The 14295-nt window shown below is 49.0% G+C and overlaps 2 protein-coding genes across 7 annotated transcripts in view; one reads left to right on the top strand and one right to left on the bottom strand.

The window, feature by feature from the left end:
* Nucleotides 1-7942, top strand: part of RIMS3 (regulating synaptic membrane exocytosis 3) — a 50354-nt gene extending 42412 nt beyond the window's left edge. For all 4 annotated transcript variants that reach the window (XM_007492857.3, XM_007492855.2, XM_007492856.3 and 1 more), the window contains one exon: nt 534-7942. In XM_007492857.3, the coding sequence (XP_007492919.1) occupies nt 534-746 (213 nt within the window). In that variant the 3' untranslated portion in view covers nt 747-7942. The remainder of the gene's footprint in view (nt 1-533) is intronic.
* Nucleotides 7943-10027: 2085 nt separating this feature from the next.
* Nucleotides 10028-14295, bottom strand: part of SMAP2 (small ArfGAP2) — a 52851-nt gene continuing 48583 nt past the window's right edge. For all 3 annotated transcript variants that reach the window (XM_001365635.4, XM_056795223.1, XM_056795222.1), the window contains one exon: nt 10028-11276. In XM_001365635.4, the coding sequence (XP_001365672.1) occupies nt 11151-11276 (126 nt within the window). In that variant the 3' untranslated portion in view covers nt 10028-11150. The remainder of the gene's footprint in view (nt 11277-14295) is intronic.

Genomic DNA, 14295 nt, shown 5'->3' with positions numbered 1-14295 from the left:
CACAAGTATGGATGGCCTTTTCTAGGAGGAGGAAAAGAGATAAGACTTGAGAGTACAGTTCGATCTATCTGGTGAAGAGTTTTTTGCTTTGTTTTGTTTTGGTTTTTACCTCTGACCTTCCTTCTTGATAACAACACTAAGTATCGCTTCCAAGACCAAAGAGTGGTCAGGGCTAGGTAACTGGAGTTAAGTGACTTGCCCAGGGTCACACAGGGAGGAAGTATCTGAGGCCAGATTTGAATTTATAATCTCCCATCTCCAAGCCTGGTGTTCTATCTACTGAGCCACCCAGCTGTCCCCCATTCTGCCTTAGAACTGACTGTCTTAGAAATGATACTCTGTACTGATTTTAAGACAAAGGACAAAGAAATTTTTTAAAATATTTAAAAAAAAAGAAAAAGAAAATGTTTAAAAATTAAAGAACGGGGAAGACCTGGGTGTGTTTGTCAGCATCAGGAAAGGAACCGGACTATTTCCGGTGAAAGAAGATGGAGCCGCTCAACTCTCAGCTCCTTCCTCCTCCCGTCTCCTAGGTGATCGTCTGGGGAGACTACGGGCGCATGGACCACAAGTGCTTCATGGGAATGGCCCAGATTGTGCTGGAGGAGTTGGACTTGAGCAACGTGGTCACTGGCTGGTACAAACTCTTCCCCACCTCGTCCGTAGCTGACTCCACTCTGGGGCCACTCACTCGGCGTCTGTCCCAGTCCTCCCTGGAGAGCTCCACCAGCCCCTCCTGCCCCTAGGGAGCCGGGGACCTGGACCTCAAGAAGGCGAGGTCGGCGGTGGTGGTGGTGGTGGTGGTGGTGGTGGCGGGCCGGAACGCATGTGCGTGTGTGTGTGTGTGTGTGTGTGTGCGCGCGCGCACGCGCGTGTGCGAGCGTGAGAGAGGAGGGCCGTGGCTCAGCCTCCTTGCCCTCCCCAGGCATCTCACTGTACATAGCATCTCGCCGTCTCTCCTCGGGCCTCCTTGGCCCACAGATCTTGCCGTCTGGGCCATGTCAGCAGGCAGGAGAAGCCTCTGGCTCTATGTGTGTGTGTGTACACCACCCGGGTACGTGTATATATGTGTACGTGTACATGTTTCAGTATACCTGTATGTATATGTGTGTCTGTTTTTATGTGTCTGCGTATGTGCATCTGTGTGATCCGTGACGGGTGTCCAGAGTTAACGCCCTGGGGCCATCTCACAGGTGCCCCGCCAGGCTCCTGTCCCCCATCCTGGCGTCTAGGTCGGGGCCCACCTAGTGTTTGTGTCTTCTCTCTCAAGGGTCTCTTTGGAGGGCGAGTCTCTCCCGTCTACCCATAGGCCTGACTCTTGCTGTGACATGAGCTTCCTCAGTTTCCCTACAGTGTGCTCTGTCTTCCCATCCGTCTTTCCTTCTAGGAAAAGGTCTGAGCAGACCAATCGTGTTGAACCCTGTTGGCCCCCCCCTCGCTCTGGGGGTACGTAGCGCCCGATGTAGCCTGCCGTGGGCAGCCCCCCCCCCCCAGCTGCAGCCCCGGAGCCTCTCTTAGCCTCCCGCCTCCTCCGATGTCTTGTAGCATGTGGCCCAGAGGGGCCGGAGCCCCTCTTGTGCCTCCCAGGATGGTCCTGGCTTCATCGTCCCCCTCCTCGCATGTGAAACAGCTTCCGCTCCCAAGTTGTGGCCAGGAGACACCGAGGGTCCTCCCGAGGCCACAGACGGCCCCCTGCCCCTCTCTGGACTGGCACGAGGCCGCTGGGCCAGCAGTCGGAGTTGAGCTGCTCCGAGTTCGAGGACGGCTTTGAGCACACCAGAAGAGGGATGGACCTTGGAAGGATGCTGCCGCCCTCCAGAAGGAAACCCTTTACCTCACCGAGGCTCTGCTGGGGCTCAGGCCACGGCTGACGCCAGACTGGCTTCCGAGGCACCTCCGCCAAAGATTGAGCCAAGGCAAGGGGGCCCCCTCTCCTCGGTTCCCCGGCACGGAGGCCCTCCACTTTTGTGCCTGAGCATCCAGCCCCGGGGCCTCCTGGGACTCCCAAGACCCATCGGTGGTCTACCAAGCAATATGTGCCGACCCCAAGTCCTTCCTCTCTCGGCCCTCTGCCACTCCCTGATGGATCCCGGCTAGAGTCTGCCCAGGAGGATCTGTACCTCCGGACTGGAGGGGGGCGGGGGGGGGGGGGGAGGGAATCGGGCTGGCTCCCAGAAAGCCCCGGGACACAGGTACCTTGCCCGCTCCCTTCCCCCGTCTGGATCAAGCGACTTACTGGAAAGCTGCATCTGTGTGCCCTGCCTGGGGCCGCGGGGTCTTACGGGATCACCCTGGGGGAGGGACGTCCCGCTGCCTCCTGGGGCTCTCTCAAGAGAAGGCCTTTCGAGGCTTTTGGCCTGGGCTCGAGGCTGCGCATCTCTCCCACCGATCGCACAGAAGGCAGACCCAGGGGAGCGTTCTCCCCCAGAATCGGGCTCCAGAGGCGGCCGGAGGGGGCGCCTTCCTTCTAGTCTAAGTATCACTTGGACGCTTTGTTCCCAGAAGCCCCTCTTTCTCGCCTCAGGAACACAAGGCGGGTCTTTCTTGGTCACGTGCAAAGAAAGGGGAGAACGTTCCTGAGGCAAATGGAGGTCAGGACGGCGTCTGAGGAACTGAGAGCAGCCAGAGCAGGGTGGGGGCTCCCGAGGGGACCCCGGCCACTCGGTGTGTGGGTGTGTTGTGTGTGTGTGGGGGTGGCACATGTGTGTGTGGGGGGTGGCACACGTGTGTGGGGAGGGGAGAGGGAATACGGATAGCACTGGGCCGGAAACACGGAAGCCGCCCCTCTTCCGTCCGAGTGGGGAAGGCTCTGCCCCTCTCGGCTCTTCTCCCACGTCAGATGGTCCAGGGGTCCGCTGGCCAGTCACGGACGGCAGTTTGGGATGATGGTCGCCCAAGGCCTGTCGGGTGGCCATACCAGCTAGTGAGCTGGGGAGGTGCCGCCCGGGGTTAGGGGCGAGAGGGCAAGAGGGAGAGGCCTCTGTTGGAGGAAGGACGTTGGCCAGCCCGAAGGAGCTGGAGTCGTTTTACTTGGAGAAGGCTCGGAAGGCGGAATTAGACCTTCATCCTGCCGGATCCCAGAAGGGGAGGCTGGAAGCAGGAAGAGCAAGTGATAGGGAAGGACGGAGACGGCGCCTGTGATTTCTCAGGCAAGGGGAGTCCCTCTGCCAGGGTAGCCAGGGCCAGTCCTTCTCTGTCTAGAGCAGAGAAACTAAGCGACATGCTGGGGTTGCCCAGCCCATATGGGTCAGAGGGAGGATTTGGAGACCAGATTTCTTAGCTTTCCAGTCACCTCCTCTGACCATCACACCATGCTGCCTCTTGGCTGCTCAGAAGGCTTTAAATCGACAATGAAATGGTCTTCCCTAGGAGGTGGCGGGGCCCTCCAGGGTCCCTCACCTGTCCGAGAGGCCCTGTGGAGGAAGAGGAGCAGGGAGCGAGGGGGTACAAGCCCCAGCACTCCCCTCGGAGAGGGGGCCGCCCCAAGGGAGGCTTCACCAGGACGCCAGGGTTTTGCTCCGCTGCCAGCTGAAGGGTCGTGCTGGCTCTCCACTCAGTGCCTGGATCAGAGGCCTCCTGGGAGGTGGTTTCCCACCTCCCAGCCCTTCTCTGAGGGGGGCAACCACCCTTTTGTCTTGGGCACCCCTTCACGTCAGCCATTGCACAGTGTAGCTCCTTCTCCCCAGCGTGCCTGAGGACATGGTCATGGCTCACTTTGGGCACCTGTCCTACCTTCCTGAAGTGTATATGGTATCTAGAAAGGCACACGTTACTCATGGGTGTTTGTAGCATCAATGTGGGGCTTCTAAGTAGCCATCCGGGAGGCGTCCTTGGCCTTCCCTCCTGGGAGGGGCACAGAGTCACCCCAGACCACTGTCCAGGGGGTCAGACTTTAGACTGTTCAGCTCCAGCCTGGGACAGACCTACAGGTCCTCCCCTTGTACCCATTTGATGGAAAGTAGGCAGAGTCGCCTCATTGCCTCGACACCCTTCTTCCAGGAAGTTGTCTGTGTCTCAGTGCTGGGCGGACATCTAGAATGGGCCAGGCACAGGTAAGAGGAGGGAGATGGTTCCAGGGTCCGTGCGTCCATTGTCTGACTAGATGGAGGCAGGAACACCTTTGCAAGGCCTAGGGATGGCCAAGTGCCTCGGAGGTACTGACTTTAGCTGCAAGGTGGCAGGTGGTATTGGATAGCTGAGATCCAGTGTGGTTCTGAGCAGCAGTGGGTCTCTTGCAAGGGTGGCCAACAGAAGCTTGACTGGTTAGCTAAGGCATTTGAGCTCACGTTTCTTCTCTTTTGAGGCAGCATCCCCCCACAAAGACTCAAGACCCCTGCCTGGGCCTCCAGGCCCATATGGGTGCTTGTTGGGGTAGCCACAGAAAGGTCAGGTGGCTATCTGATGGCAGAGGGAGAAGAAAACCCCCTTCTGAGAGAGAGCAAGCTTCCCTTGGAGCCAGTGCACAAAAGAACCGTAGCTGGAAAGGCCTGGAGGGTGATCCCCCTTGTTCAAGCCCCTCCTTCCTCCCCAGCCTCCCCACCCTGACCTCAACTTGGAGAATGTCATGGAGTAATCATCTCTTGGCATCTGGCCCACATCCTGGGGAATGCTGGCATTTCTTGGGAACGAGGCCTCAGAACTGGGTCCTCCGTGGAATGGAAACGCACTTGGCTCGTTCATCCCGGACTCACGTGGGCTGATTCACAAGGGTGAACGTGAGCGCGGCACTGCTCCAGAGAAATTCCAGCGAGCCACCCTGAGCTTCTGATGCGGCAGGAGCAGATGCAACATCCCGAGGCCCGGCATCCTTCCGAGCCGATTCCTGTGGAAATGAGATGTAGCACAACCCTGGGAGCCCTGCTCAAAACCGGGCTCCTCTCCGCCTCGCCACTCGCTCTTCCAGTGACTGGCAGGACCCCCTGGCCCTCTCCCACCAAGGCTCTGGCTATCAGGATACCTCACATTTTTATAAGATGGCGGCGTGGCCTAAGCCATGCTGTGTCCTTGTGTCTGTCATCTTGTCTGTGTCTAGCATCAAGGAAGGGAAAGAGAGGCCACCATTGCCTGAACATTGGCATGGATTCCTGGTGGCTGTGGATGGACCAGTTTTAGGCAGAGAGCTCTGCAGGCATCTCAGGCTTTTGAGGAAGGTGACAAAGCAGATGTGGGAGCCTTTGGCCGTGTTGTCTAAAGCCTGGAACCAGAAGGCAATGGCCCTGGCTCTCTCTTGCCACCCCCCTGGCACATATGGAAGGAGGTTATTGCTGTGTGCCTCAGCAACGTTCTCCAGTCTGAAAGAAGATGGGAGCATCCATTAATGTTGTCCTCTCTGGTACCCTCTGCAGCATCCCTCCCCTTTCATTCCTGTTTGTTTCCATTTCACAGAGAATGGAAAAAGCAAAAAAAAAAGAAAGAAAAGAAAAGGTGTGTTTTTTCTTTCTTTCTGCAAAGAAGAATCACGTGTTGCATCTGAAAATCTGTCTGTGATGTTCTGTAATGACTCCTCCAATCCCTGCAGGGGGGTCTTTCTGAGGCCTCGATGCTGACTGAAAGGCCCAAGTCCTGCTGGGAAAGTCTCAGAGCGATGTTTGCGATGCCAAAGAGAGCACAGTGGCTCCCTCTGGCGAGAGCTGCTCTTGTCAAATTGCCCCGATGCCTCGCGAACGTGAGCACTTTTGATGCTGGTGGCCTTGTTTTCTTTTAAAGGGCTCAATCTTTCTGTTTAGCAAAGAAAAGTCTGTCCCCTCCCCGTCACGTTCCCCCCTCCTCGCCCAACTCCTCCCTTCATACTGCCACAGACAGAGAGCAGGGAGACCCAGGAGTGTGGCCCACTCCCCCCAGAAGGCCTCCAGGGTGTTGGCGCAAGGTGGCACCCCCCAAAAAACCTCTGAGGGTTGGCTTAGTTGGGATTGTAAGTGATGCCAATGGCAGTTTAGGGTAAAACGCCGAGGCAAGGAGAGCTCATTGAAAATGGCAGCCTGTCCAGGCAGGGGTCCTGAGAAGTCACTCAGTCAGAGAAGGGGAGTCAGGGGGGCACCCAAAGAACCCTGTTGTGTGGATCAGAGACACCTTGGTTCTACCACTAACCAGCCCTGCATGTGTGTGTGTGTGAGAGACACTAGAGGTCTGTTGTTACCCTTCTCCAGGTAATGGATGATGATTGAGGGCTCTTCCATGAAAGACTAGAAGCTCTTGAAGGTCCCTTCCAGCTCTATGATACAATCAGAATAACAATAGGGTGTTAGGATGATATCCCCCCACCTTCTGAGATGAGGGGCCATCCGGCCTGTCTCCAGCTTGCCATCTCCCACAACAGTGCCCAGATGCTTTTGGAACACCCCACTGAATTTCACAGCCTCCTCTGAGGAACCTGCCTTCTCTCTCCTTCCCCGGCTTTTTCTACCAGGACAGCACATAAAGGGTGTCTTCAAAGACCATCCTTCGTCCTGCTGAAAAGTCAAAGGTGCTAATGTGTCCTGGTCTGTCTCCTCCCACTGGCTTAAACCCTGTCCAGGGTCCAGTGCTGGTCTCCCCTCTGATGCTCGCTTCAAGAAGATGCTAAAATTACAGACATGTGCCGGGGAAGTGTGTGTTTGTGGGGGGGGGGGCGTTGGGGGGGATCAGCCCTTGCCAATCACTTCAACAAAGTTGGGTTCTTGTTTTGGGGTCTCCTCTGCGAAGATGCTCTTTCCCAGCCCCACCAAATGAGCACTAGAACCCTGGCATTCCATGGGGTGTGAAAGGGGCTTCCCTGGAGAAGATGCTCAGACTAACCCTAATTCCCACGTTAAAATCTCTCTCATTTCACCAGTGAGTAAATGGGGATCCCTCTCCACTGAAGCCTGTGGCAGCTCCTCTGTGATTTAGGGGATTTCGTTAGATTGGGGGGTGGGGGTGGGGGTGGTTTTGGCTACAGCATCACCTTGTGGCCTTCAGATGAGCCTCTAGAATATGTCCAGACCTGTGATCCCACCAGGGTTGGGTAACTGGGTGTGAAGGCAAATCTGCAGCACCTTTGAATCTTAGAGGACTGTAGGGACCCTCAAGGAGTGCCAGTCACCTAGGTTCACATGCTAGTATGTCAGAGGAGGATTTGAATCCAGGTTTTCCTGGCCCTGAAGCAGCCTCTAATCACTAAGCTACCCGGCTCCAATATATTCTGACTACTCAGATTCTTTGAGGATCTTCATGGAACGTGCCCCCTTCTGCTAAGGCATTCCATGACTTAGAATGAGTGGCCGAAAAAAAAAATCCTGACCTGCAATTAACCTGGTGACAAAGCTTGGATGGTCTTCAGATGACCAAGGCGCCAAGTTCAATAGATGTAGGAAAATGACATTGCATATAGCAATGTTTTGATGTGAATACAGGCTCCAATTGTCTCTATTTTCTTCCCAAATTTTCCCAAGTCAGTTTTAGGCTGAGGGTATCCCGGATGCTCAGCCTGGTACTCCTCAGCTTCCTCAACTCTTTTTCAAGGCCTCGTGGTGTCTGTGGCAGAAAACAGTTGGGAAGGAACTGCTCTCAAAGAATGGAATCCAACTAACTTATTTTTCAAAAATCCCAATTGAAACAACCAATTCTGGAAAATTAGTATGAAGGAGGAATTCAATTTTTAAAAATCCTCAAAAGCTGAGGAGGGACTTATGGGGACTAAATGTACTAATATGATAAAAAAAAAAAGTGTTTGAGCCGTGGTCTGTAATGTGTCCTCTGTATGCGTGTGTGTGTGTGTGGTAGGAGGCAGGGCAGGGGTCCTTGGGAACACTTGGCGTGCTTTTGTGGTTCTGTGCAGCAGGCTGAGGGCCGGGAAGGGGTGCATGCTCTTTTGTATAATACTCTTGCCAATTTCCCCAAGGAGAAAATTCTTTTTACGGCTTCTCCCTGCATGTACAGTATTTGGGCAGTCAGTATGGATGATTAAAGTCGAGTCTGAAAACTGGTTCGTGGATACCTCCTTTCAATGATCTTGACTTTGAGAGCACTAAGGGGTCTGCTGTCCCGTTCACTGGACAGGTGTCATTGTCCCTCTCTGAGCCTAGTTTCCCCTTTTGTGAAAGAATGCTGGAGCTGGGCAGCAAGATAGCACAGTAGATATGGGGAAGACCTGGGTTCAAGTGTGACCACAGACACTTCCTAGCGGCATGACCCTGGCCAAGTCACCTAACCCCAATTGCTTAGCCCTTGCCATTCTTCTGTCTTATAGCTGATACTTCAGACAGACAGTAAGGGATGAAAAAAACTTTATATACATTTTCTGGACTAGATGATTTCTAAGGTCCTTTCCAGCTTGGACGTCCAGTGCTTTTAGGCTCAAGAGTTGGGAGGGGCCTTGGAGGTCAAGACCAATACCCTCACTTCCTAGATGAGCAAATGGGGCCCCATGGCCTTATCTGCCTGACACTGTTACATGTATTAATAGGAGTTGGGATTCAAATCAAGGTCCTATGACAACCCACTTCTCTTTCTACTGTACTTACTGTGCAGCTTCTCCCTGTGGCAGGAAGGAGTACTCTGAGCTAGGAGTCAGAAAGACCCGTTTGAAAGCTGCTTCGGATGCTTATTCTCTGTGACCCTGGACAAGTCACATGATCCCCAAGTGTATTTCCTCATCTGTAAAATGAGTGGCCTCAATTTTCTTTTCTAGCTTGAAATCTATGAACTTAGGAGCCTTTCCTGGAGCTGTTTTAACTCATCTCTGTGGAATGATGGAGCCCAAGTGTTCTCTGGAAGACCTTGTAGCTCCTGGGACAGAGCAATGCCTTTTGGTCAGAGGTTCTTTATGCATGCACCATCTTGTCTCTCTGCTGCTGGTCCTTCATATTTTCCACATGCAGATTCTCCCCAGATGGCTCCCATTTCTGTGGCACTTGCCAATTTACAAAGCACTTTCTTCACCACCCTCCAGTAAGATGGTGTGCAGGTAGTGCAGATAAAGTAACTGAGGCTCAGAGGGGAAGCAATTAAGTCACACAACTGCTAAGTGGATTTTCTGAGTCCCTGTCTTGTCCTCGGAAAGCACCTCCTGAAAGTAGAAGAGAGCAAAGACTGCGACTGATGGATATGTATTCTTTTAGGTCCATCCATCCCAACTTCACAGCTGATCTAAGGCCTGAAAAATCCCAGCTACTATGTGGGTGCTCCCTCTCAGTGATCAGCTAATAGTCATGGTGTCCTCTAGTGGCAAAATGGTTCGTCTCAGCATGGGCCAACTGATGGCTGGGCTAACACTTTAGTCATCCACATTTCTTTGGGTTAGGTAGACTGAAGCCCCATCTGTTCCCAGATATGGTTCCTGTCTCTTGGATTTATGTGCCTGCTGTGTGTCAGGCCCACCTTCTTGGGACAACAGCTCTGGGCATGGTTGACTCCTAATTCCGGCCTGTATTCCAATTCTTTTATTTTATTATTATTATTTTTAATAAAATCCTTACCTTCCATCTTGGAATCAATACTGTGTATTGGTTCTAAGGCAGAAGAGTGGTAAGGGCTAGGCAATGGGGGTCAAGTGACTTGCCTAGGGTCACACAGCTAGGAAGTGTCTGATGTCAGATTTGAACCTAGGACCTCCAGTCTCTAGGCCTGACTCTCAATCCACTGAGCCACCCAGCTGCCCCCTCCAATTCTTTCTAAGGCCAGTGGCAACTAGAATGTAGAAAAGGTGCAAATTTGACTTTCGATGTGCAAACTCTGGGGCATCCTTTTAACCCCAAACCTTCTCTCTCAAGATAAGACTTTCCAGCACCCCGTCTATGTCCTGGCCCTCGGTAATTGAGCTAAGCCAAGTATCTAAAGGTACTGGACAGAAAGGAATATTGGCTTCCAGGGATCCCTTGGAATAATCTCAAAATTTCTCCTCCAATAGCCCAAGGGTGATCACTAGCCCACACAACTCAGGCACTGCCAAAGTAGTCCGGAGTGCTCTCTGCTCTGAGTCTCTCTTTCTCTCCCTCCTTCCCTCTCTCTCTCTCACTCTCTCTCTCATACACACACACACACACACACATATGATCAAACACACAGCATCTCACTGCAATATTTATTAAGGAATTTACATATACACAGGAGAAAGTCAACCGAAAATTTTGGTTCACGCAAATGAAATTGTTTAAGCGAAAACTTTTTTTCTTTTGATTTTCTAGTGAGGTGAATGGTGATTGACAGGAAAGCTGCCTGGGGTCTCTGCCTCATGCACAGTGTAAAATATGCAAGAAACAGAGGTGCGGGCTACCCCAGAATAAACAGGACTGCAGGGGGGGAGGAAGGAAGGGAAGCATTAATTAGGATGGCAGATAACACATTCTTAAAACTGTAAGAAAAAAAAAAGTGGCAATAGCTCTTAGCTGCCGATAAATTAACTCTTTTGTTAGTTTGTTAATCTAAAACTTTTTATTTTATTTTTTAACCACCACCACCCCAGATTGGATGGGAAAATAAACAATAAAAAGCCACTCATAAGAAGGGCAAACTTCCCATTCTCAGCATGTGTGCATAAGGCCCATCTCCAGGCAGCAGAGCCTCACAGTGACTTGGGTTCCAATGACTGACAAGGACTAAAGCCACAAAGGACCGCTCAGAACAAAGCAGAATAACCCTGGCTCTCCCTCCCTTGGAGAGGCTCTGGCTCAGCCTGAATCTGGTGAGCCCCGTTCAAAAAGACCCATGATTGGAGTTTGATTAAATTCTTTTCTCTACCCAGCCCGCCTCATCCCTCCCCCCCAAAAGCAACCTTTAAAAAAATGACATGTGGGTGATACATATAGGCCTCTAACCCTCTCCCATGGAGCCTGACTAGTGCCCACAGACCTCTCTCAAGAGGCTGGGGGAGCAGATACTGCCTCATCTCCCATAAGGAAAAGAAATCTGGGTATGTGCATTCCAGTGGTGCTAGAGGGCTCTCTGCTGCCCCCTGGAGAAGGGCTTGGACACCAAAGCTCTGGGGTCAAGTGTGGGCATGGACAGCAGAAAGCGGGTCTCAAGTATGAGGGTTGGGGGGGGGGGTGATCAGGCTGGATGGAGGGTCAAAGTCTGTATGTCTCCTAGGGCAGTTTCCAAACAAAACAGGAAGAGGTAGAGAGGGAGGAGGAAGCAGGGAGAAGAGAGGAAGGAGTTTGGGGAAAATAAGTGGTAACAATGCAGGTGCTCCGCTTTTATTTCCACATCTGAGTACTGAGCGTCTGATTGGCTGTCTGGCCATTCCCACTGCCCATGGACTGTCCATAGCTCATCATGCCATTGGTGCCATAGAAGTTCATTCCGGCCATCTGTTGGGTCATCTGGAAAAGAGAGAGGATATTTTTAAGCCCTGATGGCAAGAACCAAGTGTGAGCCAATTCATGACTGATTTTGTGCTAAGGGAATTTGCTGCCTGTGGAAGGTCTAAGGGAAAACGTTTAAAATACAGCATGAAGTTGGGAGACCAACTCAAGACCTTATGGACAAGGATTTCTCAGACACCAGGTGCATGGCCATGGTTAGTTAAGCTTGCTTAAGTTCTCTGAGATTCCTATTCCTCATTGGTAAAAAGAGGACCAAAAAACCTCATAGGGTTATGTGGAAAACACTTTGTAAACCTTAAAACAATAAAGAAATTAGGATGATCATATGCTCATGGTAGTGGGGAGTTCTCAAAGATAATGCAATGAAGAACCCACTCTGACAGCGCCTATACCCAGGTAGAAGATTGTATGCACTGAATCAGTGACAGATGTGTCTGTCATCAGAGAACCAACTTAGTTGAATGAGGAGGCTCAAGTCACTAATTTGTCTGCAGTGTTGAAATCATAGCAATCTCTGATAACAGTTGATTAATTTGTAGAGCAATTTGGGGAGCATATGGAATGTCCGCATGTATGAAATATATTATAGAGATCCTGGAATACAGAATATTATGTTAATACCACCCATTTTTAGAGTACTTTAGAGTTAGCAAAGCGATTTCCTCATAAAAATCCTACAAATTAGGTAAAGGAGATACTCTAGATAACAGTAAAATAAAAATACCCATTTCTAATGATTTAGAGATAAACAATAAGAAACTAGAAACATTCTCAAATATTAGGAAATCTTTGGCAAGAAATGGAAGATCTTGGGACTGAAGTGGTATTTTCATTACTTCTGCCCAAAGCTAAAAGGTAATAGATTCAGAAGAGAAAGACAATCTTGGAGAGCAAAGAACTGGTTGAGAAAAATGAAGTATGAAAAGGGAACTTAGATTTCTATGCCATGGCTTAAAATATGAGAATGACAGACTCCTGGTCAGGAATGGAGTGGACCTAACAAGGGTTGGTAAAAATCTAAGTGCTTAGAGGCTTACAAAACTAATAAAAAGAGCATTAAACTTTAAAAATAAAAAAGAAAGAGAAAAAAGGCATGGAGAGAACTGCCTATGTATATCTACTAAGCAAATAGGAACAATCACAACAGAGAAAACCAGAAGCTCATAGAAGACAACATCCAAGAAAGGAGTTAATAATAATCCTCTTGGCCTCCAGTAGGTAACAAGCAAGAAGTAAAAACATTAATACAGAGGCAAATTTGATTTCATGAGTATCAACTGACACTAGCACTGGGCTCATGATGGCTAAATTCAAAAGGGCCAGGCAGAAAATAGGGGAAGAGGAGCATTACATGTTAAAGAAATCCAGGGAAGAAATGGTGGGAAACCTGGTAGAAATCAAGGCAGACAAAAACAAACATAATATGGTCACAGGATTATACTAGAAACCATTTAGGTAGAATGGAAATACATGCAGAGTTGGGAAAAACCACAAACCTAGCACAAAGGCCTGATTATAGCAATGATGGGAACTTCAGCTATCCAGACATCGGCTTGAATTCTCTCTTACAAAAGCAGACTAAGTCATGATATGCTGTATTACTTCAATGATACGTACCTCCTCCAAAAAAGGTTTAAGAAACCAACAGAGAAATGCTATTCTAGATTTGATTCTTACCAACAAGGTCCTAAGATGAAAAAGATGAAAAAATTTGGGAAATGAACAGGTCAATTTAGACCTTGTAAATAGAAAGGAAATCCAGGAAGAATCTAAAATGCATTCTAGATTTTGGGAGAGCAAATTTGTTTGCCTCTATTTTCAAATGGCTAATAGGAAGTTAATATCCAAGATAATTAAGGAGATATTTATTATGAAAGCAACTTGCTGCTCTTCATAAATCCAAGAAATTTGGCCTAAACAAACTATACTATGAGGTACTAATGTGATTGCTGAGCTATCTGGAATAGTCTGAAGAACTAAAGAAGGGTATAGTTCCAATTTTCAAAAAGAGGGGAAACATTGAAACTTGCAGATTATATGGCTAATAAGTTTTGCTTTGATTCTTGGCAAAATTCTAAGACATGTTATTAAAAATGGTTAATGAACATTTAGAAAAGGAACCAGTGATCACAAGAAGCCAGCATAGCCTTATCAAAAATGGGTCAGGGAAACCTGAGAAAACTCATAAAGACTGATGCGGAATGAGACTGATGCAGAATGAAGTAAGCAAAACCAAAAGAACAATTTATACAGACAACAACACTGTAAAGACAAACAACTTGGGAAGACTTTAAGAACTCTCATCAATGATTCTAGAAGACCAATGACATTATCCCAACCTGATGGTGAAGTTGTAAACTAAAGATACAGAAAAAATTCTTGGACTTGGCCAATGGGGGAATTTGTTTTTCTTGACTATGCATATTTGTTACAAAGATTTTGCTTTTCTTCCTTTTTTTAGGGAGAATGAAAATTAGAGGGAAAATTAAATGTTTATTAATTTTCAAAATAACAGTTAAAAAAAAAACTGGATCATATCAGATTAACTTTATTTCCCTTTTTTGACAGTAAATTAAATTAGAGGAAAGCTGGAGGTATCATTTACCTAAATTTTGTTAAAGCATTTGACACCAAGTCTTCTGTGAAAAAGAAGGAAAAATGCAGGCTAAAGGCCAGTTCGATGAGATGGAAATGGTTTAATGGTCCAGAGAATCATTGTTAATACCATATGATGTCTCCAAAGGAGTACCCAAATGATCTGTTTTTTACTTTGTGTTATGCAACATTTTTCTCAATGACTAGGATAAAGTCAGAGTTAGCACACACATCTGCAAGTCTGATAATACAAAACTGGGGGTAATAGCTAACAGATGGGTGACCCTGTCAGGATTCAAAAAGATTTCAACAGGTTTGAACACTGGACTAACTATATTAAGATAAAACGTCTTAATAAATGTCTTACACTTACATTTAATAAATGTCTTACACTTAGGCTGAAAAAAATCGACTTCCTAAA

The sequence above is a fragment of the Monodelphis domestica genome, chromosome 4 (genome assembly GCF_027887165.1).
Source record: "Monodelphis domestica isolate mMonDom1 chromosome 4, mMonDom1.pri, whole genome shotgun sequence".
NCBI classification, from domain to species: Eukaryota; Metazoa; Chordata; class Mammalia; order Didelphimorphia; family Didelphidae; genus Monodelphis; species Monodelphis domestica.
This window is presented reverse-complemented; position numbering and strand designations above follow the sequence as displayed.